This window comes from Trachypithecus francoisi, unplaced genomic scaffold (assembly GCF_009764315.1).
Source record: "Trachypithecus francoisi isolate TF-2019V2 unplaced genomic scaffold, Tfra_2.0 Lachesis_group6, whole genome shotgun sequence".
NCBI lineage: Eukaryota > Metazoa > Chordata > Mammalia > Primates > Cercopithecidae > Trachypithecus > Trachypithecus francoisi.
Window position 1 is genome coordinate 84,596,360 of NW_022681471.1, and position 24,851 is coordinate 84,621,210.

The 24,851-nt window shown below is 41.1% G+C and overlaps 1 protein-coding gene across 1 annotated transcript in view; it reads right to left on the reverse strand.

The window, feature by feature from the left end:
- Positions 1–24,851, reverse strand: part of FAM120C (family with sequence similarity 120C) — a 129,469-nt gene extending 104,618 nt beyond the window's left edge. Inside the window, 2 exon segments of the mRNA XM_033201008.1 lie at positions 2–110; positions 23,806–24,851. Of these exon segments, the coding sequence (XP_033056899.1) occupies positions 2–110; positions 23,806–24,507 (811 nt within the window). The 5' untranslated portion in view covers positions 24,508–24,851.

Consider the following 24,851-nt stretch of genomic DNA (forward strand, 5'->3'; position numbering starts at 1 on the left):
GGAATATTGTAGAGAGCATACTCGGAGTCATGGGCAAGAAGGCCATGAAAGCCATTTTCCCTGAAAAACGCCACCACTTCCAAATGGTGGTCTTCGAGGCTCTGAAAGACCTAGGAGGGAAGAAGAGAACGTGTCATGCCACAGAAGCTGATTTGTATTGTTAGAAGGTCAGGTTTAGCAACTAAATTTTATAGTTTGGTGAAATTTGAGATTGTACGTGACAGAACAGAACATTCTTTTAACATCTTTTACTTTTTTTTTTTTTTTAATACGGAGATGAGATCCCACTATGCTACCCAGGCTGGTCTTGAATTCCTGAGCTTAAGTGATCCTCCTGCCTTGGCCTCCCAAAGTGCTAGGATTACAGGCATGAGCCACTGTGCCCAACCAGAACAGAATACTCTTAAAAAACAAACAAAAAAAAATGCTCTCCCAGTCTACAACTTGATTATTACTGTAAACACAGACAGCGTTATACATGTGTTCATTCCCCCAGTTTTTTTTTCACTCCTTTTATGAAACTTGCCCTGAGGCTCTTCAAAATTAGAATACTGAAATTAACACAGTATATATTACTTAAGTTTTTACTTCAAACAATAACATTAGAGACTTCTGTTAGATAATAAAGCTATTATTTATTGCTCAGCATCTATATGCTGTACATATTTTATATATTATCTCATCATTAACCTTAGGTAGGTACATATGGATGAAAAACTTAAGACGTAGAAATATACATAGAAATCTAAGTTTATCTGTTTTTAAAAAGTCCTTGCTTTTTTTCTTAGTAGCACCCTACATCGCAGGGCACCTAAATAGTTGCACTTCCAACAGTGAGAAGTCAGAAACTTCACCCCATTTTAGAAATGGGGAAACTAAGCTATGAGAGATTGACTGCCCCCAAAGTTGCATAATGAGTGAGTGGTAGGCAGGATTCAAATCCAGGCTGATCTGACTCTGGAATGCATACTTTCTGTTGTACCGTGCTTCTTCCTGGAGATCATTATTTTTTATGTAATAGAGGTAAACTGTTAAGTACTCTTCCTGTACATGCCTCTATTGCTGTACTTGAAGTATACTGAAATTATCTGTATACCGGCTCCACCAGATTAAGTTCCTTGACCATATAGAGAATTTACCTCTGTATTCCTGGCTCCCACGTAAGACCTGGTACATAGTAGTAATAATAATGGCTAACAGATACTGAATATGTACTATGTTCATTAACTCATTTAATACTCACAACAACCTTGTGAGGGCATACCTATTATTATTATCCCCATTTTACACATTATTAGCCCCAAGGTCATATGGCGAGGAGGAGCAAAGCCCAGATTTTGGCTCTAGAGCCTGTGGACCTTGATGGTTTTTTACAACTTGACTAATCTATTTTTCATTTAAGTTGGAATGGTATTTTCTGGAGTTTAACAGGAGTTTCAATGCATTAAACTTTTGCTAGATTATGGAAAAGGAGTCTAGTTACAGTTGCTAGTCATGTCACACACAAGGGAAGAGACACCAGTATGCAGATAGTGAAGCAAGGTCGATATTTATGTGATATCCAGGCAAAGGAGCCAAAAAGTATTGTAACATATTTATGCCTAGAGATATGAGTAACTCCAGATGTGTCAGGGTAGGAGTAAAGTTTTATGCTGTCCCCTGGTATAGTTTCTTCCAGCACACCACTCATACAAGTCATACAAGTTGAGCATCCATTGACCTTGTACCAGGCACAGTTACTAAGTGTGATATTTTCTCTCTCATCATCACAACCACACCATGCAGGTATTAGAAGCCCCATTTTACAGATGAGGAAACTGAGGCTCAGAAAAGTAAGATGCCATACTCAGAGCTATCAAGCTGGGAAACAGCAACCTGGGTTACACTGACATCAAAGTCTCTTGGTGTCACCAAAGACCCTTTCTACTACAACACTTAATCTTTAGCTGGTCTGAAGCCGATTATGCCACCATTCAAGTGATTTCAACTCCAGAAAGCCAAGGACTAGTGATTTTTAATCAATTTGGTAGCTCTTAAAACACTAGGAATGTACATCACAACCACCTGGAGATCTTTTTCAAAATATACAAACCTGAGCGTCACCTCAGATCTGCTGGAATTATTCATTTCTTGTTTTTTTTTTTTTTGAAACAGAGTCTTACTCTTGTCACCCAGACTGGAGTGCAGTGGCCTGATCTCGGCTCACTGCAACCTCCGTGTCCCGGGTTCAAGCAATTCTCCTGCCTCAGCCTCCTGAGTAGTTGGGACTACGGGCGCATGCCACCACACCAGGCTAATTTTTGTATTTTTAGTAGAGACGGGGTTTCACCATGTTGGCCAGGCTGGTCTCAAACTCCTGACCTCAGGTGATCCGCCGGCCTCGGCCTCCCAAAGTGCTGGGATTACAGGCGTGAGCCACTGTACCTAGCCTGGAACAATGTCTTGAGTGTGATCCAAACACCTATATTTCAAAACAGTTTTCAGTAGGTTCTCATGCACACCCCCAATTAAGAATCACTGAACTAATGCAATCATTCATTTTATCACATAGGCAACTGAGGCCTAGAGAGGATAAATGACTTGACCTAGCTAATTGCAGCTGAACCAAGATTAGAACAAAAGTTTCATGATTCCAGGTATAGGACTTCTTTTACTAAATATTCTAGAGTAGGTAATGGAAAACAATAGAATAAGAATCTCACGAATCTCTCTCACAATTCCGCAGTACCCCTCTCCTAACAGGCTAATTCCCAATGTTCTGAATACTTTCCATAGGCCTGCCACCTCTTGGACAAATTATTTTTAATTCCCCTCCTCTTCACTCTTATAGCACAGAATGGATGACACAGTCACAGAACTAATTTGACAATACCATCATCTTCCAGTTTTAGGGTCACAGGTTCTATCTTACTCTTTTATCTCCATGATCCTAACCATGTCCTTCCAACTAGAAAGGACAGAGAACAGGAGCTGATTGGTACAGAATAGTAAAGAAAGGCCTAGTGAGATTGTTAAAAGGAAAAACAGCTCTGGTAAATGAGAGGGCACTATCATCTCAGCATTTAACTTCTACAGCAGATGTAGTGGAATCACTAGATTGCAAGCTATCCACAGCTCAAGTAGCAAAGTAGTATTAGATATCAATTAAGTACCTACTATGTACCAGGCACTGTTCCAAACCCACCTCATGTCCATTAACCTTGCAATAACGTCAGGAGGCATTATTATCTTCATTTTAAAGACAAACGATCAATGAGGGTCAGAGGTTAGAGAACTTGACCAAAGTCACATAGCTAAAAAGTGAAGCTAGCAATAAGCACATGAGAAACTCCTCAACATTATTAGTCATTACAGAAATGCCCATCAAAATCAAAATGAGACACCAGTTAGCACCCACTAGGATGGCTATAATAAAAAAATGGAAAATAATGAGTGTTGGCAAGGATGCAGAGAAACTGGAATCCTCGTAAATTGCTAGTGGGAATGAAAAATAGTGCAGTTACTTTGGAAAATGGTCTCAGAGATCCTGAAATGGTTAAACATAGTTATCACATGATCCAACGATTCTACTCCTAAGTATATACCCAAGAGAACTGAAAAGCTATGTTCACACAAAAACTTGTACGTGAAAGTTCACAGCAGGCTTATTCATAATAGCCCAAAAGTGGAGAAAACCCAAATGTCTATCAACTGATGAATGGATAAACAAAATGTGGTATATCCATAAAAGGAAATATTATTTGGCGATAAAAAGGAATGAAGTAGGGATTTATGCTACAACATCAATGAACTTTGAAAACAGAATGCTAACGTGAAACAAGCCAGACCCAAAAAGTCATATATTGTATGACTTCTTTGATATGAGATGCCCAGAATAGGCAAATCCAAAGAGATGGAAGAATAGTAGTTGCCAGGGATTGTGGGGATGGGGAACAAGACTAGTACGTACTGGGTTACCCTTTGAGGTTATAAAAATCTTCTGGAATTAGTGGTGGTAGCTGCACAACACTATGAATATACTAAAGACCATTAAATTGTACACTTTAAAATGTTGAATTTTATGGTATATGAGTTATACCTCGATTTTTAAAAAGTGGAGCTAGGATTCAAATTCAGTTCTGTTCACAAATCCCAAGCTCCCCTAAAGCTTTAAGAACTTTAAGAACTTTTTATTACGGAAAATTTTAAACATACAAAGGTAATGAACCCCCCATGAAAGCAATACCCACTTTCAATTGTTATCAATGTTAAGTCATTCTTGTTTCATCTACCTTGCCCCTCTCCTTTTTACGGTGTGTGTGTGTGTGTGTGTGTGTGTGTGTGTGTGTACACACACACATATATATATACACACACACATATATATATATATTTTTGAGATAGAGTCTTGCTCTGTTGCCCAGGCTGGAGTGCAGTGGCATGATCTCGGCTCACCGCAACCTTTGCCTCCCAGGTTTAAGTGATCCTCCTGCCTTAGCACCCCCAGTAGCTGGATTACAGGCACATGCCACCACACCTGGCTAATTTTTTTATTTTTAGAAGAGACAGGGTTTCACCATGTTGGCCAGGCTGGTCTCGAACTCCTGGCCTCAGGTGATCCACCCTCCTCAGCCTCCCAAAGTGCTGGGATTAGAGGTGTGAGCCACCACGCCTGGCCTTTCTATGGTATTTTAATATTTTTTGTTGGGATTAAAAATCACATAAAATTTACCATCTTGACTATTTTTAAGCATACAGTTCAGCTGTGTTACGGATTTTCACATTGTTATATAACGTATCTCCAGAATATTTTCATCTTGCAAATCTGAAATTCTATACCCATTAAATAACAGCTCCCTTTTCTCCCTCCTCCTAGCTCTTGGTAACCACAATTCTATTTTCTGTTTCTATAAATTTGACTACTTTAGACACCTCACATAAGCGGAATCATATGGAATTTGTCCTTTTGTGACCGGCCTATTTCACTTAGCATAATGTCCTCAAGTGTTCATCCATATTGTAGCATGTAACAGGATTTCTTTCCTTTTTAAGGCTGAATAATATTCTATTGTATGCTATACATTTTGTTTATCCATTCATCCATCAATAGACATTTGGGTTGCTTCCAACTCTTGGCTACTGTGAATAGTACTGCTATGAACATGGGTGTGCAAATATCTCTTAGAGATCCTGCTTTCAATTGTTTTAGATATATACTCAGAAGTGGAATTGCTGAATTATATGGTAGTTTTATTTTTAATATTTTAAGGAACCTCCATAATGTTTTCCACAGCAGCTGCAGCATTTTACAATCCCACCAACAGTGCATAAGGGTTCCAATTTATCCACATCCTTGCCAACACTTATTTTCTGTGTGTTTTTTTAACAGTAGCCATCCTAATGAGTGTAAGGTAATCTCATTGTGGTTTTGATTTGCATTTCTCGGATGATTAGTGATGTTGAATATCTTTTCATAAGCTATTGATCATTCTTGGCATATCTTAAGGCAAATTCCAGACATCAAATCACTTCACCCATAAATACTTCATTATTTAACTCTCACAGTTAAAGTAACAAATAGTACCATTATCACACCCAACAAAATTAACAATTTCTTAATATCATAATATCCAGTCCCTATTCTACTTTCTATGATTGTCCCCAAAATGTCTTTTGATGGTTGCTTTGTTCCAATCAGGATTCAAATAGAATTCACATGCTGTATTTGGTTGATATGGCTTCTAAGGATCTTAACGTATAGCAGTTCCCCTTCCCTTTATTTATATGCCATTTATTGTTTTAAAAAAACTCAGTTTTTAGATTAGAAAAGTAATAAAGATTATTTAACAAATGGTGTTGGGATAACTGAAGAGTCATTTGAGGAGAAAAACATGGATCCATACTTCACACTTTAACTAGGATAACCATAAAAATAATAGGCCAGGCACGGTGGCTCATGCCTGTAATCCCAGCACTTTGGGAGACCAAGGCGGGCAAATCACTTGAGGTCAGGAGTTCGAGACCAGCCTGGCCAACATGGTGAAACCCCGTCTCTACTAAAAATACAAAATTTAGCCAGGTATCGTGGCTGGTGCCTGTAATCCCAGCTACTCGGGGGGGCTAAGGCAGGAGACTTGCTTGATCTCAGGAGGTAGAGGTTGCAGTGAGCCAAGACCGCACCACTGCACTCCAGCCTGGGTGACAGAGCAAGACTCCGTCTCAAAAAAAAAAATAGTAATAATAAAAATAAAAATAAAAGACAACATGAGGGAAATTTTGTATAATCTCAGAGTGGGGATAGTTTATGAGCAAATCCAGTAACACTCCCAGAAAACGGTCAGTACCCTTGACTATATGAAAATCATTCATACAGCCAACAGACACATGAAAAAATGCTCATCATCACTCGCCATCAGAGAAATGCAAATCAAAACCACAATGAGATACCATCTCACACCAGTTAGAATGGCAATCATTAAAAAATCAGGAAACAACAGGTGTTGGAGAGGATGTGGAGAAATAGGAACACTTTTACACTGTTGGTGGGATTGTAAACTAGTTCAACAATTATGAAGAACAGTATGGCAATTCCTCAAGGATCTAGAACTAGATGTACCATATGACCCAGCCATCCCACTACTGGGGATATACCCAAAGGATTATAAATTATTCTACTACAAAGACACATGCACATGTATGTTTATTGCGGCACTATTCACAATAGCAAAGACTTGGAATCAACCCAAATGTCCATCTGTGACAGACTGGATTAAGAAAATGTGGCACATATACACCATGGAATACTATGCAGCCATCAAAAAGGAATGAGTTTGCGTCCTTTGTAGGGACATGGATGCAGCTGGAAACCATCATTCTTAGCAAACTATCACAAGAACAGAAAACCAAAACCGCATGTTCTCACTCATAGGAGGGAACTGAACAATGAGATCACTTGGACTCGGGAAGGGGAAGATCACACACTGGGGCCTATCATGGGGGGGGGGGGGGGGGAGCGATTGCATTGGGGAGTTATACATGATATAAATGATGAATTGATGGGTGCTGACGAGTTGATGGGTGCAGCACACCAACATGGCACAAGTATACATATGTAACAAACCTGCACGTTATGCACATGTACCCTAGAACTTAAAGTATAATAAAAATAAATTAATTAATTAAAAAATAAATAAATAAAAAAAAAAAAGAAAATCAAACATTTCCACAGTATGAATGTATAAATGACTGATGAATAAGAAAAAAAAAAAAATCAAACATTTCTGCTTGGGAAAAACCAATGTAAGTAAGCTCAAAAGACATGACAATCTGCAAAAAATGTGCAACTTACAGTGCAGAAGACTAATTTCCTTAATAGAGAAGGGAAAAAAACCTAACAATCTAAGAGAACATTTCACAAAAAAGGAAATAGATTTTAAGCATATAAAAAGATGATCAAACTCACTTGTGATAAGAGAGATAAAAATTAAAATAATACTGAAACATGATGTTTCACCTACAAGATTAGCAAATAATGTATTGGTGAAGGAAACAGGCACTTGCAAACATTCCTGGTAGGGGTATAAATGGTAGAATCTCTAGGGAGAGCGATTTGGCAAGACCTTTCAAAATTACAAATGTGCATACCCTTTGCCCCAGCAATTCTCCTTTCAGGGATTTATCTTTTAGATATGTAAAGCACTTGGAACAACAATGCAAGTGCCTAAGTATGAGCAACCTCTCTGCAAACACAAAATATTTACTGCAGCATTATTTGTAATAGGTGAAGACCGGAAACAACCTGATTAATTGCCCATCAATAAGGGACTAGTTAAGTAAATCATAATGTATACATACAATGGAATCGTGCAAAACCATAAAAAATGACAAAACTCTTATCTATACACATAGAAAAATCACCAAGATATGGTAAATGGTAAGTGCAAGGGACAGAACATTATACTATGCTGTTTTTAAAGGTATTTTTGTGTAGAATATGTATATATGTAAAATGTGCATATATATATAAAATGTGTAACTATATATGCTTTTATAGCCATAGTATCTCTGAAAGAATACACAATGAACTGATAATATGGTCTCCTCCAGGGAGGAGAACCTAGTGACTGGGAAGGGGTGGAATATTTTTATCACATATCCTTTTGTATCTTTTGAATTTTTGTACCATGAATTGTAAGTTAATCAAAATATAAAATTACAACTGAATAAAAGCAGAACATATTCAGGGAAAAAAAATCAAACAATATGGCAGTATGTAGAATGAAAAGTAATAATCCTTTTACTCTCATTCCTTGGAAGTAATCGCTGTTCTAAGCCCCTCCCCTAAAGTCTGATTCAGTAGGTCTAGGGTCAGGCTGGAAATCTGTTTTTAACAAGAACCCCAGATGATTTTATGATGAAGCAAGTTTAAGAAACACTTATCTAGTCAGATCACACAACATGGCAATTTATTCCTAGCAAAATACAATCTGCATTCAATCCTGACAGGGCAAAGAGCCAACAATGACCGTCAGAATAGTGAGCACTGTGGCTCAATTTACACATTTATCATCACTGGTACCACCTGTACGCGCCTGGCCCAAATTGGTCCAGTTTAGTTGTTAACCTTGTAATTTTCCAGGAGAGTAAAATGATTTAGGAGAGTAAAATGATTTAGGAGAGATTCAATTATAACATACCCAAACAACTGATCAGAAAAAACAGCACATTTGAGTTTTAAAGAAAGCGAGAGTTGAGATTATGAATGACCATCTATAGCTTTTAATTGCTGGTTCACCATTCTAGTTCAGTGAATAGAGGTTGAGGGCCTACTAAGTGCCAGGATGCAGACAGCACAAAGCAAGACACTTAACGTGTGAGAAGTTATGGAGCACAGGGTACCATGGGAACAGAGTAAAGGCACCTCAACAGTCAGCGGGGTGATGGTTTTTGAGAGGAAGTGACACCTGTTTACAGAACTCAGGGGAGGCCGGGTGTGGTGGCTCATGCCTGTAATCCCAGCACTTTGGGAGACCAAGGCAGGTGGAACACAAGGTCAGGAGTTCGAAACCAGCCCGGCCAATATGGTGAAACTCCGTCTCTATTAAAAAAAAAAAAAAAATTAGCCGGGTATGGTGGCGGGTGCCTGTAGTAACAGCTACTCAGGAGGCTGAGGCAGGAAGATCACTTGAACCCGGGAGGTGGAGGTTGCAGTGAGCCGAGACCACACCACTGCACTCCAGCCTGGACGACAGAGCGAGACTCTGTCTCAAACAAACAAACAAACAAACAAAAACGAAAACCTCAGGGGAAAACAGCTCTCTGAGAAGACATGTCTCATTTCCAACCTACAGGTAGTCTAAAGAAGTGGCTTTCAAACTGTGCTTCCCCAAACCAGAATTTTCATAGGTGGAGACTGGACCAAATAACCAGAGAGGATTAGTGTTTCTACTTTTTTTATTTTTTGAAGGTATCATTTTGTCACCAAGGCTGGAATGCAGTGGCGGGATCACGGCTCACTGCAGCCTCAACCTCCCAAGTTCAAGCAACCCTGCCACTGCAGCCTCCCAAATAGCTGGGACTACAGGTGTGCACCACCATGCCTGGTTAATTTTTGATTTTGTGTAGAGACAGGTCTTGCTATGTTGCCCACGTTGGTCTCAAACTCCTGGACACAAGCAATCTTCTCACCTTGGCCTCCCAAAGTGCTGAGATTACAGGCATGAGCCACCGTACCTGACCTGGTGTTCCTACTTTCTCTTCAACCTGAGCTCATAGTCCCCATTTTATGTATTACATACTGTGGCTCTTTCAGAAACATTTGAAGAGTATTTGATATTAAAAACAACCAGAAGTATTAATCACTAGAATGTAAGCTTCAAGAAGGCTGAGATTTCAAAAATGTTTTGTTCACTGCTGTTATCTCCAGTACATAGACCACTCACACAGAGTAGGCAACAAATGAACTGTTTCAACTTTCAACCAATATGTACTGAGCCAGGCACTGATATATGCCAGGTGCCAATCTAGGTATGGAAACACAGCAGTAACAAGAGCCAAGAGTCTTTGACCTCATGGAGTTAACTGCAGTGATTAATATTTCAAGATAGACACTGGGCTAGGCATATTTCATTTATCCTTCTAACTCTGTGAAATGGGTATTAGATCATTCATCCCCCTCCCTCTCCTTTACTCAAACAGAGAAAACAGAAGCTTGGAAAACTTAATTAACTTGCTCCAAATCACACAGTTAGCAATATGGTAGTACTTGGATTTGAACCAATTAGGTCTGACTTTAAAATAATGCTTTCAGGGCTGGGCATAGTGGCTCATACCTGTAATCCCAGCACTTTGGGAGGCGGAGGAAGAGGCAGGAAGATTGCCTGAGCCGAGGATTCCAGCCTGGGCAACACAGTGAGATCCCATCTCTACCAAATATTGTTTAAAAAATTAGCCAGGCATAATGGCACATGCCTGTGGTCCCAGCTACTCAGGAGGCTAAGGTGGGAAGATCGCTTGAGCCCAGGAGGTTGAGGCTGCAGTGAGCCGAGATCATGCACCCCACACCAGTCTGAGCAACAGAGTGAGATCCTGTCTCTAAAAAACAATGGTCTTTCCATTAAGTACACTGTTTCTCAAATAAAGGAAACTGGAAAAGTGGGCATAAAGTAATCTGAGATCAACTCACAAGTAACACAATAAACACAAGGGCATAAAAAAATAACTAGACTATAAGCCCATTAGTGGCAGAATTATGTTAGCACTCTGCCTGGACCATAAAAAGAGTATAATAAATGCTTGTTCAAGTTAACTTCAAACTAGAGGCAATACTGCTTTCTGACCTCTGTAGTACTTGACTTCCTCCAGCTTGTCCCATATTCCCTCAAGCCCCTCTACCATGCTAAATACACCAAACTAGTGACTGACTCGGGCAGAGTTCTGTGGTCTATCTTCTCTACCTGTTCTTACCAAGGCAAAAAGAATTCAAAGACAGTAAGGAATTATCACCTTATAAGAAGATTCAAGGGCGGGATGGATTATGTGTAAGTCTGATTCAGCAACAGAAATATAGATGACTTACATTTCAACTGGAAGGCCACCTTGAACTCTAACTACTAAATAATTACAGACTGAAACTACTGTTGATGCAAATATGCATCACTACATTGTGGAGTTCAACAACCAACCATTAAGAGACCAGACTGATAATCACAAAGCTAAAGAATAATGTATTGAAAGAACAGCAGCAATTAGGAACCACAGTTACTTCAAGGAAACATTGATAAGGTGGCCTTCCCTCTCAACTGTAGGAATTTCAATTATCTACATGCACATACTTGGTAGCCTTGGCCATGAAATACGGCACTCAAGCTAGAGGTAGTAGAATACCGATCCAGTGTTCAGTACACGCTATTAAGGTCCTAATTTTAATTTGCGAGTACCCAATTTTCGTACTTTTTTCTTTTCTGAGATGGAGTTTTGCTCTTGTTGCCCAGGCTGGAGTGCAATGACGTGGTCTCAGCTCACTGCAACCTCCACCTCCGGGTTGAAGCAATCCTCCTGCCTCAGCCTCCCAAAGCAGCTGGGATTACAGGCGCCCACCACCACACCCTCCTAATTTTTGTATTTCTAGTAGAGAGAGTTTCACCATGTTGGCCAGGCTGGTCTCGAACTCCTGACCTCAGGTGATCCATCCATCTCGGCCTCCCCAAGTGCTAGGATTACAGGCGTGAGCTACCGCGCCCAGCCCAATTTAGTACTCTTAATTACTCTTAGGCTGCCAGAAGCCAGCCCATTTCTGCAGATGACGCCTTCTGTCACATTTAAGAACAAAAGGGAAAACTTGGATTTTTAAAAAACCTGTTGTGTGTCAACCACAGGCTGGAAACTGTACTTTGATGCTAACTTTTGTTATCAGCGTATACAGCAAGAACTTTGGCATCCAGTGAACCTATGATCAAAGTTTGTGGGGACAAGTCACTTAGCTTCTTCATCTGTAAAATGGAGATTTATCTGATTCCTACCCAATTCTAAGACTTACAATTTATAATATAATAGCTGGCAGACTGAAAAAGTAGTTATGAAAGTCTGTTTTGCAGAGATGAAGTCTGTGGTATGCACTACTGCCTGAAGGTCCTCAGAAATAATTTGAGACAAGTAGATACCAGAATAGGCACTTGTTTAGCCCAAAGCAAATCTTCACAACTGAAAAGTCAGAGGTCTCATGAAAAGTATCCTTAGGAGTAAGAGAGCGAGAATCCAAGGGAACCTCTGGGTTACCTCAGAAAGGAGGACAGGAACTGCACAGAGGACAATGATCACAATAAATTTCTAAGAGTCTTTGAACTAGGGGCTGTAAATGCTTACAGGAATGGGCAGCTAACATGAATGAAGGGGCTGAGTAAAGAAAAATTAACTTCCAGAAATGTAATTTTTGGTTAGGCACGGTGGGTAATCCCAGCACTTTGGGAGGCTGAGGCAGGATTGCTTGAGGCCAGGAGTTTGAGATCAGCCTGGGCAACCTAGCAAGACCCTGTCTCTAAAACAAACAAACAAAACAAAACCTTAAAAATTAGCTGGGTTTGGGTGGCACATGCCAGTAGTCCTAGCTACTGGGGAGGCGGAGGTGGAAGGACTGTTTGAGCCCAGGAGTTCAAGGTTATAGTGAGCCATGTTCACACCACTGCACTCCAACCTGGACAACAGAGCAAGACCCCGTGTTTAAAAATAAAAAACACACACACAGAAATGTATTTTTATTTAAGCTGTGGGTGTTTATACATGCAAAATACTGGAGTTTACATTTTACATTGAAGACATAAGTGAAAAACTAGATTTATCATTACACTTTTTTTTTTTTGGTAGTTTATTCTCCTTTGACTTGGAACTGGAGGCCTGACACATTTACGTGCCAAGAGGTCAACGTTAGGTCTTATATTTTTGTGTTACAACATGCAGTACAGAATTCAGCCTTGAAGGCTTTCACTTCAAGTGACTAATTTGATCCTATTTCATAATGGAAAACAGCTGTTTAGAAATGTAGGCATTTCCAAACACAGAAGTTTGGCACAGTGTTTTTATATTTCAGTAACTACTTCCAAAGTATTTGTAGAATTCGGCATTTCAATGACATCATGCTTCATTTTCAGCACCATGGCACAGTAATTCAGAATCTCCATTGTAGCTCTTCTTTCATACTCTAAACACTGAGAAAGGCTAATTGAACAATATTAGTTCATTTTCATCAAATATGTCAGAGAACCTTTTCTGGAATTCAACAGACAACTTCACACTGTGGGAATGTAATTCAGGCCATCACTTTCAATTCTTGGAAACCAATTTCAGCAAAGAAAAGTCAGCCAGTTTATCTCTTGCCAAATGAGTTTCTCAAAGGCATAATTTTGCTAGGAACAAGCAAGTACAACCATACATTTGTGAAGGTATTTCTGAACAATGCTGTTTTTATTCAGTGTCTAGATGAGTTGTAAAATCAACCAAACAAGCCAAATATTTTATTTCACTCTCTGCGGGTGTGGTGAATGCCCTTTGGATGCCAAGTCATTTTTTGCAGTATCTTGAGTACCATGCTTCAACTAAGCCAATCAACCTTCATGTAATAGGGCAGATTTCCATAACATGCACCCAATAATTCACCAAGCAAAGCATTCAATTGTGGAGCAAACCACCATGTTAATTACTAGTTCCTGATCTGACTGATTCATTTCTAAGCTTTTAGCAGAAAGAGCTTTAAGTTTAGGTCCCGGAAAGTGTTTCTGCTTCAAATTGTTTCTTGGGTCCAACAGTTCTAAACACTATTGCAGAAGCACCATCTGTAGTCATACTTACTAATTTTGACCAATTGATATTAAAAATCTCAAGACTTTTCTCATCACACAAAATCCAGGTATTTCCAGATGTGCCTGTGATGAGTCCAAGAGTCAGGTTACATCTAATTCTTAACACATGAATCATACCTAAGTGCAGTGGCTCTCGAACTTTAGCATGTATCAGACTCAGCTGGAGGGCTTGTTGAAACGGATCCATAAGCTCCCCCACCTTTCCCACCAGTTTCTGATTCTGTAGGTCCAAAGGGGTAAGGGACTGAGAATGTGTATTTCCAACATGTTTCCAGATGGTACAGTGCTGTTGGTCTGGGACCATACTTTGAGAACCACTGGCTAGGAATACAGCTAACTGTACAGCTATGTGGATGCAGTTTTTAATCTGTTGTAACCAGCTGCTATGTAAATCTCCAAAAATAATTTAACTTTTTGACTACATCTGTCCCAAGAATGTTTAGCCATCAATGTCTGACATCCTGAGCCAAAGTATTTCCTACCTTTGCAAATGCTTGTTTATAACATAATTTCTGTTGTACTCGACACTTTTATAAAACTACTGTATAAAAAGTCCTGGCAGTTTTTTCATTTAATACATAATTGCCTTCTGTGGCATCACTTATTTTATCTGTATCTAGAAATATAGCCTGTTGAAATTCCAAGTACATTTTTAAGTTCTTTTCATTTCAGCACTCATCCTTTTTGTATGATTTTTTTTTTTTTTTTTTTTTTTTTGAGATGGAGTTTCACTCTTGTTGCCCAGGGTGGAGTGCAACGGTGCGATCTTGGCTCACCGCAACCTCCACCTCCCAGGTTCAAGTGATTCTCCTGCCTCAGCCTCTCGAGTAGCTGGGATTACAGGCACGCGCCACCATGCCCGGCTAATTTTGTATTTTTAGTAGAGACAGGGTTTCTCCATGTTGGTCAGGCTGGTTTCGAACTCCCGACCTCAGGTGATCCACCTGCCTCGGCCTCCCAAAGTGCTGGGATTACAGGCGTGAGTCACCGCACCCGGCCGTACACTGATATTTCTTACAGTGGTTTACTTTCAAATGGTATCTTAAATTGTAGTCTTTCAACAGACACATTTTATTTAGATGGATATGAAAATTCATCAATTCCACAAAGAATAGGCTCTCTCCTGTTCAAACACGTGAACTTCTTCCATAAAAAAGATTGTTTTCACTTTGCACAGATGTGGGTATGAGAAATATTTCGTGTTCATCAAAAATATTATTTAAAAAGAACAGCACAACAATCAATGGTGTTTCAGTTATCTATTTCTGTGTAACAAATTAGCCCCCAAACTTAGTGGCTTAAAACAACATTTATTATCTCATAGTATCTGTAGGCATGGCTTAGCTGGGTCCTCTGGCTCAAGGTCTCCTATAGGCTTCAATCAAGGTGCCAGCCAGGGCTGCAGTCATCTCAAGGCTCGCCTGGGGAAGGATCCGCTTCCAAGCTTACTCACGTACGTGGCTGTTGGCAGCAATTCAGTTCCTTGCAGACTGTAGTTGGACTGAGGGCCTCAGTTCCTCACTGAGTGTTGGTTGGAGGCTTCCCTCAGTTTCTTTTCCTGTGGGTCTCTCCATAGGGCAGCTCACAACATGGCAGCTTGCTTCATCAGAGTGATCAAGCAAGAAGAGCCAGAGAGAAAGAGAGAGAGAGTGCAAACAAGATGGAAGTCACAGTTTTTCATAACCTAATCTTGGAAGTGACATCCCATCACTTTTGTTGTAGTCTGCTCATCAGAAGCAAGTCACTAGGTCCAGCCCACAAACTGGGGGGATGGGAGGAGATTACAAAAGGGTGTGAATACCAGGAGGTGGGAATCATTGGGAGCCATTGTAGAAGATGTCTACCATGAATGACAAGTGGCACTTCGTCATTGTGGCAGGGAGACACCATGGAGCTGTAGAGACCAATAAATGAAGACCATGTGGTTCACCAAAAGGGGTTAAGCAGTATTGCCAGAGGATCTGATATTTCAGTAGTTGGAAAGAGACTTTTTTGCAACATTTCTCTATTTTTAAAAGTTGGCAACAAATTCGAACTTGTTAAAAAAAAATGCAAGTTAAATGACAGCAGGAAATGATAATCATTCAATTCATTCAACTAGATGATGCCTTAATATTCAGTCCAAGTGTATTATTTGATTTCAGATCCTGGTGAACACTATTGATCAATGAAAATAAATGAAGTTCTTTCAAAAAGAAAAGGAAAAAAAATATGTGGGCCAATGCAAAAATACATGAATGGGCCACATAAGCCTATGGGCTGCCAGTTTGCCATCTTTGCCATACCTTTGTAATTCCTCATGTGATACAGATGAACGGGCAAGGGTTTTGCTTCTGGTATGCAAATCCTGGTTTCTGCCACTTCTATTGGTTATGTCCTGGGCCTAATGACAAGGGCCAGAGAAAGGATCCTGGGGACTTATACCGTAAGTATTTTCTTCCTTGTTTCCTCTACTAGACTACGAGCTCCTGGAAGGGTAGGGTACCATGCTTTGTACCCCTGACTTCAACACTCCTTATCTCACTTCCTACTTCATTTTCTACACAGCATTTCCTATGTCACAAAACATATTTTGCCTATTTATCTTGTTTGTTGTCTATCTTCTCATTAGAATATGTTTCATGAGGTCAGAAATCTTTTTATTCACTGCTGTATTCTCATAATCTGGAACTTTGCCTGGCACAGGAGTCCAATAAACACAGTCTGAGTAAATTAATTCCATTGTTCATAGTACTTAGAACAGTGTCTGGCACAGAACAGGTGCTCAAAAATATTAACTGAACTGAAAAGCATCGTCCTGATAAGAAAAATGGGGTAAAATTAGGCTAGATAATGGTGGGCAGATCATGAAGGCATGCCATGGCATGCCATGCTAAGCTTAAAGCATGAGAGTGAGGTGATCAATGTCCAACCTACTAGGTGCACAAGATAGTTTGTATTTTTTTTTTTTTTTATACAGGGTCTTAACTCTGTCACCCAGGCTGCAGTGCAGTGGTGCGATCTCAGCTCAGTGCAACCTCAACCTCTCAGGCTCAAGCGATCCTCCTGCCTCAGCCTCCTGAGTAGCTGAGACTACAGGTGGGCACCACCATGCCCTGCTACAAGACATTTTAGTCAATATAATAGCAGCTGGCATTTATATGGCATTTACTACGTGCCATATAATGTTCTAAGCATATTACTTAAATCATTTAACACTCACAACAAAATTTGTGATGTAGGTATTACTGTTAAACTGAGGCACAGAGTAAGTAACTTGCCTAAGCTTACATAATGAGTACTTAGAAGAATAGGGATCTAAACCCAGGCAGTCTGGCTCCAAGGCCTGTGTTGTCAGCCATTATGCTACACAAACTAAATATAGGAAAAAATGTTCTGGAAGAAGTTATTAAAATATAACTATAAAAATGCAATTACACCGTTCTGAGATATGTTAAAGATGAAGGATTTTGGTGTCAAATATCTTTAGGTCCAAATCTTGGTCCAACCATGTTCTAGCAGTGCAACCTTGGGCCAGTGACTACACTGAGCCTGTTTTCTTTTTTTTTTTTTTGCTATAAAAAGTAGAGATTTAGGCCGGGCGTGGTGGCTCACACCTGTAATCCCAACACTTTGGGTGGCTGACACAGGCGGATCACCTGAGGTCAGGAGTTCGAAACCACTCTTGCCAACATGGTGAAACTCCGTCTCTACTAAAAATAGAAAAATTAGTTGGGTGTGGTGGCATGTGCCTGCAGTCCCAGCTACTTGGGAGGCTGAGGCAGGAGAACTGCTTGAACCCAGGAGGTGGAGGTTGTAGTGAGCCAAGATCACGCCACTGTACTCCAATCTGGGCCACAGAGCGAGACTCTGCCTCAAAAAACAAAAAACAAAAAACAAAACAAAACAAACAAAAAACAAACACAAAAGAGAGAGAGAGATTTAATCTGTCATAGGAGTAGAGGAAAAAATAGAGATTAATACCTCTCCTGTTGGGTGGTTGTGAGGATTAAATGAATATTGGTGCGGGACCTCGCCCACGTGGTAGCCATTATTACTACCATCAAAAGGGAATATATTCTATAAGTGCATTGCTAAGCAGCTACAAAACTTCTGAGTAACAGGAGTTCGGCAATTCAGTTTGCAATCTGAGTTTATTTAGATGGAATTAATATATAACATTGTATAGCACTGATTCTAAATTCTTCTTTATCTGACCTGTAAAGCCCTCTACAGTGATTCAGTCAGTAAAGGTAAACCAACCAATCTCTCTCTCTCACAGCAAACATTATTTTATATATGTCAAGTCCTAGAGCAAATCTCCGCCCTCTTGAAACTCATTTAAAAGAGAATTAAGCGATATGAAAATACTAGGAAAGAGAAAAAAATATGAGAGAGGTAAGAACAGAGTACTCTGGTAGTAAAGGGAAGGCTTAATTTACCACAGCTGACAGAGGCTGGCTAGGAAAGATACTATAACGATAACTTTTGAGCAGGAATAAGGGGGAGTTTCCTATGCAAAGGTCAAGATAAACATAAGAAAAATACTATGAGAGAGGACACGGTATGTCTAGGAAACTAAGAAAATACAGAATGGTTGGAAAAGGGGTGGCCAGAGGTGAGCACCAGGTAAGTCTGGAGGGAGTTTGGGATCAGATTGTGAAGGGCACTGTCTGCCATATTGAGAAGTTTGGACTCAGTAGGGTAGGCAAATACACCTTTGGGCATATAACAGAGTCAGCTTCTGTTTTCAGAATGGTGTCTCTGGCAGCAATATGGCAGATAGAGTCCAGAGAGTGTTATGGTAAAGGAACAAGTTGACACTGTCTTCCTGGTTCAGATAAGAAATTTTGGTAGCCTGAACTAAAGCAACGGGGGTGGAAACAGACAGAAGTACCTGGTCTCAGGAGACATTTCTAACGTAGAATTCAAAGGATCCAATGACCAAGTAAATGTGGGAAGTGACAGGAGAGTGAAGAATTGAGGACTCCACGGCTTCTGGCTTGAAAGTGATGAAAGACACCATTCATAGAAATAGAGAGTACCAGAAGTGGAACAAGTTTTGGGGAAACATAATGAGTTCCATTTTGGGTAGTTTTTAGTTTAAGTGACCTAAAAGACATCAAGTAGTAGAGAGGTGAAAAGATGTGTTGAAAGCTCATGAGAGAGGTCGAGGGTAGAGACAGAGCAATAGGAATCATCAGAATTTAATTAATACTTAAAGCCACCATAATGGATGAGATTGCTCAGGAAACAAAAGTAGAAGAATATGACCAGGACAGAAGCCTTGAGGGCACCAACATTTAAAGAAGCAGGCAGAAGAGGAATAAGGAAAAAAGAAGAACGAACTAGAGGGTTACAAGGAGAATCAGAAGTGAGTTGAACTGTGAAATCCAAGGAAGATAGTTTAAGAATAGGATGGCTTGATATTAATGATCTTAAAGAGGACCAAGAAAGGCTAAGAATGGAAATGCGTGCAGCAGCTTCAGAGTAGTGACATCAGATATAAAGTAGCACTAGGCTAGGAAATGCGAATTAATACAATCTGCTTCTTTAAGAATAATGGTGAATAGGGAAGAAAGGAGATAAAGATAATGGCTCGAAGGAATTAGAAAATAAAGGGGAAGTTTCTGTTTTTCAAAGATTATTTGTGCATGCTCTAAGTGAAAGAAACCAGAGAGGCAGAGACTGAAACTGTAGAAAGGACAGGGATTACTACTTTTGAATTCCTATAACATCACTGTATGACTCACTTACTTGGCACTTAGCTTACACATTTGCCTTGTATTGGCAGTATTGTACATTTAGCAATGCTGGCACAAACTAAGTGCTCAAAAAATCTACTTATGATTGTTTGTCTTCATGTATCTATACATATTATCTAGCCAGTAACAGTGTACAATCATACACAAGAATGTACAAAACGAAGGAAACAGGATGGTGGGATTGTGTAAACTTTGAGCAATATAAACCCAGAACAGTAATTTTTATCCACCACTTACTAGTACTTAGAACAAAGAAAAATTATTTTACCTCTTGGTTATCTCAGTTACTCAACTGTAAAATGGGGGAGAATACCATACACCTTGCAAGTGTATGGTATTCTTGAGGATTAAATGAGATATTTTTAAAGCTTTTAATATACAACTTGTTGCCTAAGAAGTAATTATTATTTTGATTATTTTCCAACCACTAGAGCATCTAGAAAAGTCATTGACTTTTCAGAATGTCTACGACTAATGGTAAGTAAACAATCAGGAGGCATAGCAGCCATTGCTTTATCGTATTCTAGAGAACCAAAGCACAAAATGATGATACCTGTTCTCTAAGTCTGGTTACTCATATACCACCAACATGATTTCTGCCATATCCAAGTACTGCAACTTAATATCTTTCTTTAAAATCACTCATTTTATCTAATCATAATCACTCTAAAAAAGTATAGCTGCGAAATGGTGAGTTTGATGTGCTGATCTTTTTTTTTAATTACACAGTAACATTAAAACAAAGCATTCATTCCCTTAATCACCCTAAATTATCTCCTGAATCACAATCTAAAATGCTTTAGGTTGCTCTACTTCTGAGACTCTTAGGAAGCAATCAGGCAAGCAATTTGGGGTTTACTTAATTTTCCTTCTACTAATTATCATTTACAAAGGTTTGCAGAGCATATAAATGAAACCAACCAAATCAAAAAATTCATCCCAACAATATACACTGGATCTTTTCATGGTAAGTCCGAAGTTGTCTAAAGCTAAACAGACAACCCAGCAATTATCTATTATTTAATCCTTCCACTCTACTTCTGTATCACAAATGAAAATGAGACTGGGAATAAAGGCCCATCTTGTGGTCTAGCCCGAAGAACAAAACCAAAGAGGGGAGAGAGTAGTGGGTTTTGTTCTGAGGCACTGACATTCAGTCAAAAGAAATAGTAGGCATGCAAATCATCCAAGTGAAAAATTCCCACCTTCAAGACAGTAGAACACTCCTCTGAAAAGGGAAACCACAATCGGTTATTAATACCTTCAAGTCTGTGCTACAATCCAGGGAGTTCTTCATCACTTCAATAAAAATAAAAAAGTCACTGACTGGAACCGGAGAGAACTTCACTCTGATAACATCGACAGACACTTTAGATATGCAATTTTAGAGCTGGTCTTAAATCCATTACATTAAGAGCCACACTACACTCTTAAAAAGTCACTTCTACAATCCATTCTCTTAGGATCATCGATCTATTCATTATGGAAAAAAACAATGTACCCTGCACCCAAAGTACACAGGACATTATGGAGAATACAAAAAGATCAGAGTTTGTTTATAATCTAGCACAGGGAATAAGATTTATACATTCTCCAAGAGTGCTTCTAAGGACTAGAGAGAACTGCTGGGAATTTTTCCCCAACATTTTTATTATGAAAAACTTCAAACATATGGCAAAGTTGAAATAATTTTACAGTGAACATCTGAATACCCACGACTGAGATTCTACTATTTTTACTATACCTTATTTATCACATATCTATCTATTCAATCCATCTTTTTTATTAACTGCTGGGATTTTGAAAATGAGACTGTGTGGTGAAGTACGACAAAAATACACTAAGGGCTGCTTCTCAAAAGATTTTGACTGATGGGGTATATAAACAAAAAAAAAACTTTGGAAACCACAAACCCATGCTCAGTGTTCAACCCTCCTGCCAACCTCCAATCAAAATCTATTCAGAGCTCATAACTGGCTATTCGGGTCTCCACACCCTTGTCCACTATCTGAACTCTCTTCAGTCCTCTTCATGGCTTAACACCAATCGGTGAAGCCTTCCCCAACTTTCACTCCCTTACTCAGAATTAACCATGCCCCCGATAGGGGCCACATTTTTCATCATTTGCAATTAGCCCACAGTATCTGCAATTTATTATCTCTTTCACTAAACTTTGTCCTCGTTGAGGACAGGATCCCCTTATTTACCTCTCAGTCCTCAGCAAGCAGCTAGTACTTAGCCTACAGCAAGCACTCTAATAAAAGAGTGAGTTAATGACCTGAACCGTCTTTAACCAGGAGCCAAGGAAGAGTTTAGCTGAGTGGGGAAATGACCTAATCACAGTGGCACTTTAGAAAGATTAATTTTATAGTAGCACTGTTGTTTAGAGTATGATCTTTGGAGGAAGACCACATAGGCACAAATCTCAGCCCTGCCACTTATCTCTTGGTGACTTTGGGCAAGTTTCTAAGCCCGTGCCTCAGTTTCCTCATTTAGAAAACAGGGATAATACTGCTTCACAGGTTATTGCAAGGATGATGAGGTAATTTTTTTAAAAGAAGCGCACAGAGCGGCACCTAACACATAGCAAATATTCCATCAATGTGGTCACTATTGCCAGCAACCAGGTTAATAACGAGGTTAAAAATTCCTTACAAGCCTGGGTGGTAGCAGTGAAAACAAAGTGGAAAGAATGGCCATGAATAAAGAATCTACCTTAAAATGTTCAGTCAGAAGAGCAAGCAAATGTGTGCCTTTTTTTTTTTAACCTTGTATGAGATAGCTCACGTTTGTATGTGTTTAAACTAAAACAACTATAATCTAGGCACTCTAGGCACAGATTTGATGCTGAGAACGAGTCTAGCATGACTGAACTCTAGACACAACCTTTATAACCACTGCAAGCTTCTCTGTTTAGGTCTTTTAGTCTCTGAGCTAAAACTTCTTTCCTCCTCATTACTCCAGCAGACACCACTTCTTAAGTGATTCCCACAATCCCCTGTTCTGTCTAACTGTAAGGACAACCCCCAAGAACCTTGGTTGGGGAAACAGGTTTGCGGTTTCGTTCTACCCAACCCTGTACTACTTTTCTTTTTCTTCTTCCTGCCCACCTCCTTTACTTCCCAAGCCTTGCTATTCTCTACACGTAGGAACTTGAAACCTAAGAGTATGGGAAAGCAACAGAGCAGCAGCAGTGGTGCCAAGAACTGGGGATGCTGCCAAGCTGTTCCCCAGGCCCCATATGCAGTGACCCAACTACATGCAGATTGGACGTAACTGCCTATGGGGCCTTGCACACTTGATACTCTTTTTTGCTTCTGCTCATTTTCTTCCTCCCACTTAAAGCAACCTCCTCCCAAGCTTGTGACTCATTCAAATCCAATCCATCTTTGAAGACCCAGGTGAGGTCCGACTTCTTCAGGGAAGCCTCCCCTGACCACTTTAGTCCAAAGATATCCACCAACCCCACATACAGAAAACAGGAACTGTACTTACTGTCTGGACCATAAGGCATAATCACATACACATTGCTATAATTAAATGTTTCATGTGTATACATTTAACTTTCCAAGGGTATGAGCAGTGTCTCACATGTCTTTAAAACTCTTACACTCAGTGCGTTAATACTTGTTGAACAGTGACTGAATCAGTGGGTTTTTGTTTATGTGTTTAGGCTAAGGCAGGAGGAAGAAGATGCGTGTTGAAATGAGAAAGGCTGAATGGACAGATGGGTAAAAAAGCAGCAGTGGGTGAAGACGGAAAAATAATGTAGAAGAAAGGTATTCAGTTCACACCTGCTTAAGTGATTTACTGCGAGGTTGGAAAGAGACAAAGGAGAGAGATGTCAACTGGAAAAAGCAGGGTAAAGGCATTTCAGTTTGAGGCAGAAGACAGCAGGAGAAAGGTGAGGCTACAAAAGAAATTCTGACTAGATTCTGCTGAAACCTAGTGGTAGGCCAATTGGATAAGGGAACCTAAAGGGAGCTCCTGGGATGACATGAGTAGAGATATGGCCATGTAGGTGAGTGAATCCGTAGTGGGTAGTATGATGGGGGGAGGAAAATGGATAAAATGGTAGAGGGTAGTTAGGCAGGTAGGTTAGCTGTTGGGCGGGTAGGTGGGTGGGTAGATGGGAGGCAGGGTAGTGGGTAAGTGGGTAGGTGGTTAGGTATTTAGTTGGGAGGGAATAGGTGTGGGGCTTGTTATTTAAGATCCGGCCCCTCCCTCACCTTGACCCGGAAGCGGATGAGTGCTAGCCTCACGCAGTGGCTCAGGCAGGCCGGTGGCAGGAACCAGGCCCGCGGTGGAGGGGTGCCCTTGTTGCCCACGTGTCCCACGATCAGTTGCGCTGTCTGCCGCTCGGCCTGGCACCGACGGCCCCACTCGGCCAGCCGGTCCTTGCCCAGGCCCCCCGGGAACATGACCACGAGCTCCAGGCCGTCGCCGCCAGGATAGGCACAAGCCTGGCACAGCGCTGACAAGTAGCCCAGCATGGCGTTCCATTGGCCGCCACACACCCAATCCGTCTGGTAGCCGCCATAGAGCCGCGGCAGCGCCGAGCCGGCGTCCACCAGCACCCGGGCCCCGGGGAGCGGAGGGGGCGGCGGCGGCGGCGGCAGCGGAGAGTGTAACCCGGTCTGCGCCTGGCCGTGATGGTGGAAGTGGTGAGCGGGGTGGTGGTGCCGAGTCGGCCCCGCGCCCCCGGAGTAGGTACCCAAGGCAGCGGGCGGAAGCGGCGGTTGCAGAGGCGCGGGGCCCCTGGCGGCGCGTGGAGCCCCGGGCGCTAGGGCGGCAGTCGGCGGCAGCTGGCGGTGCAAGTGCTGCTGCTGCTGCTGGCGCGAGACCGTGCGCGCGAGTTTGAGGAGGTCCACGGGCACCACGGCCCCGGGACAGCGCTTCTCCAGGAACTCTTGGAAGCCCTGGACACCCATGCTTCGTCGGTGGGCAGACGAGACAGCGGCTGCGCGAGCAGGCTAGACGACGATCTGGGCGCGAAGCTGAGGGCGGGCGCGTGCGCACTCCGCGGGGGGCAAAGTGGGGCGGGAAAAGGATTCCCGAGGGGAGGGGTGAGGAAGCGAGGGAATGAGGGCGGGGAGAAGAGGAAACCACAAATTGAATTTGGGTAGAGAGAAGAGGAGAGGCCGACCGGACCCGGGAGAGGCTGGGAGGATAAGAGCGAGGATGGGCTCTAGTCACTTCTCTTTTTCTCCTTTCCGGTCGCTCTTCTTCGCGCTTTAGAAAGGGTGAAGCTTCTTTCTTCCACCTCCGGGAGCCA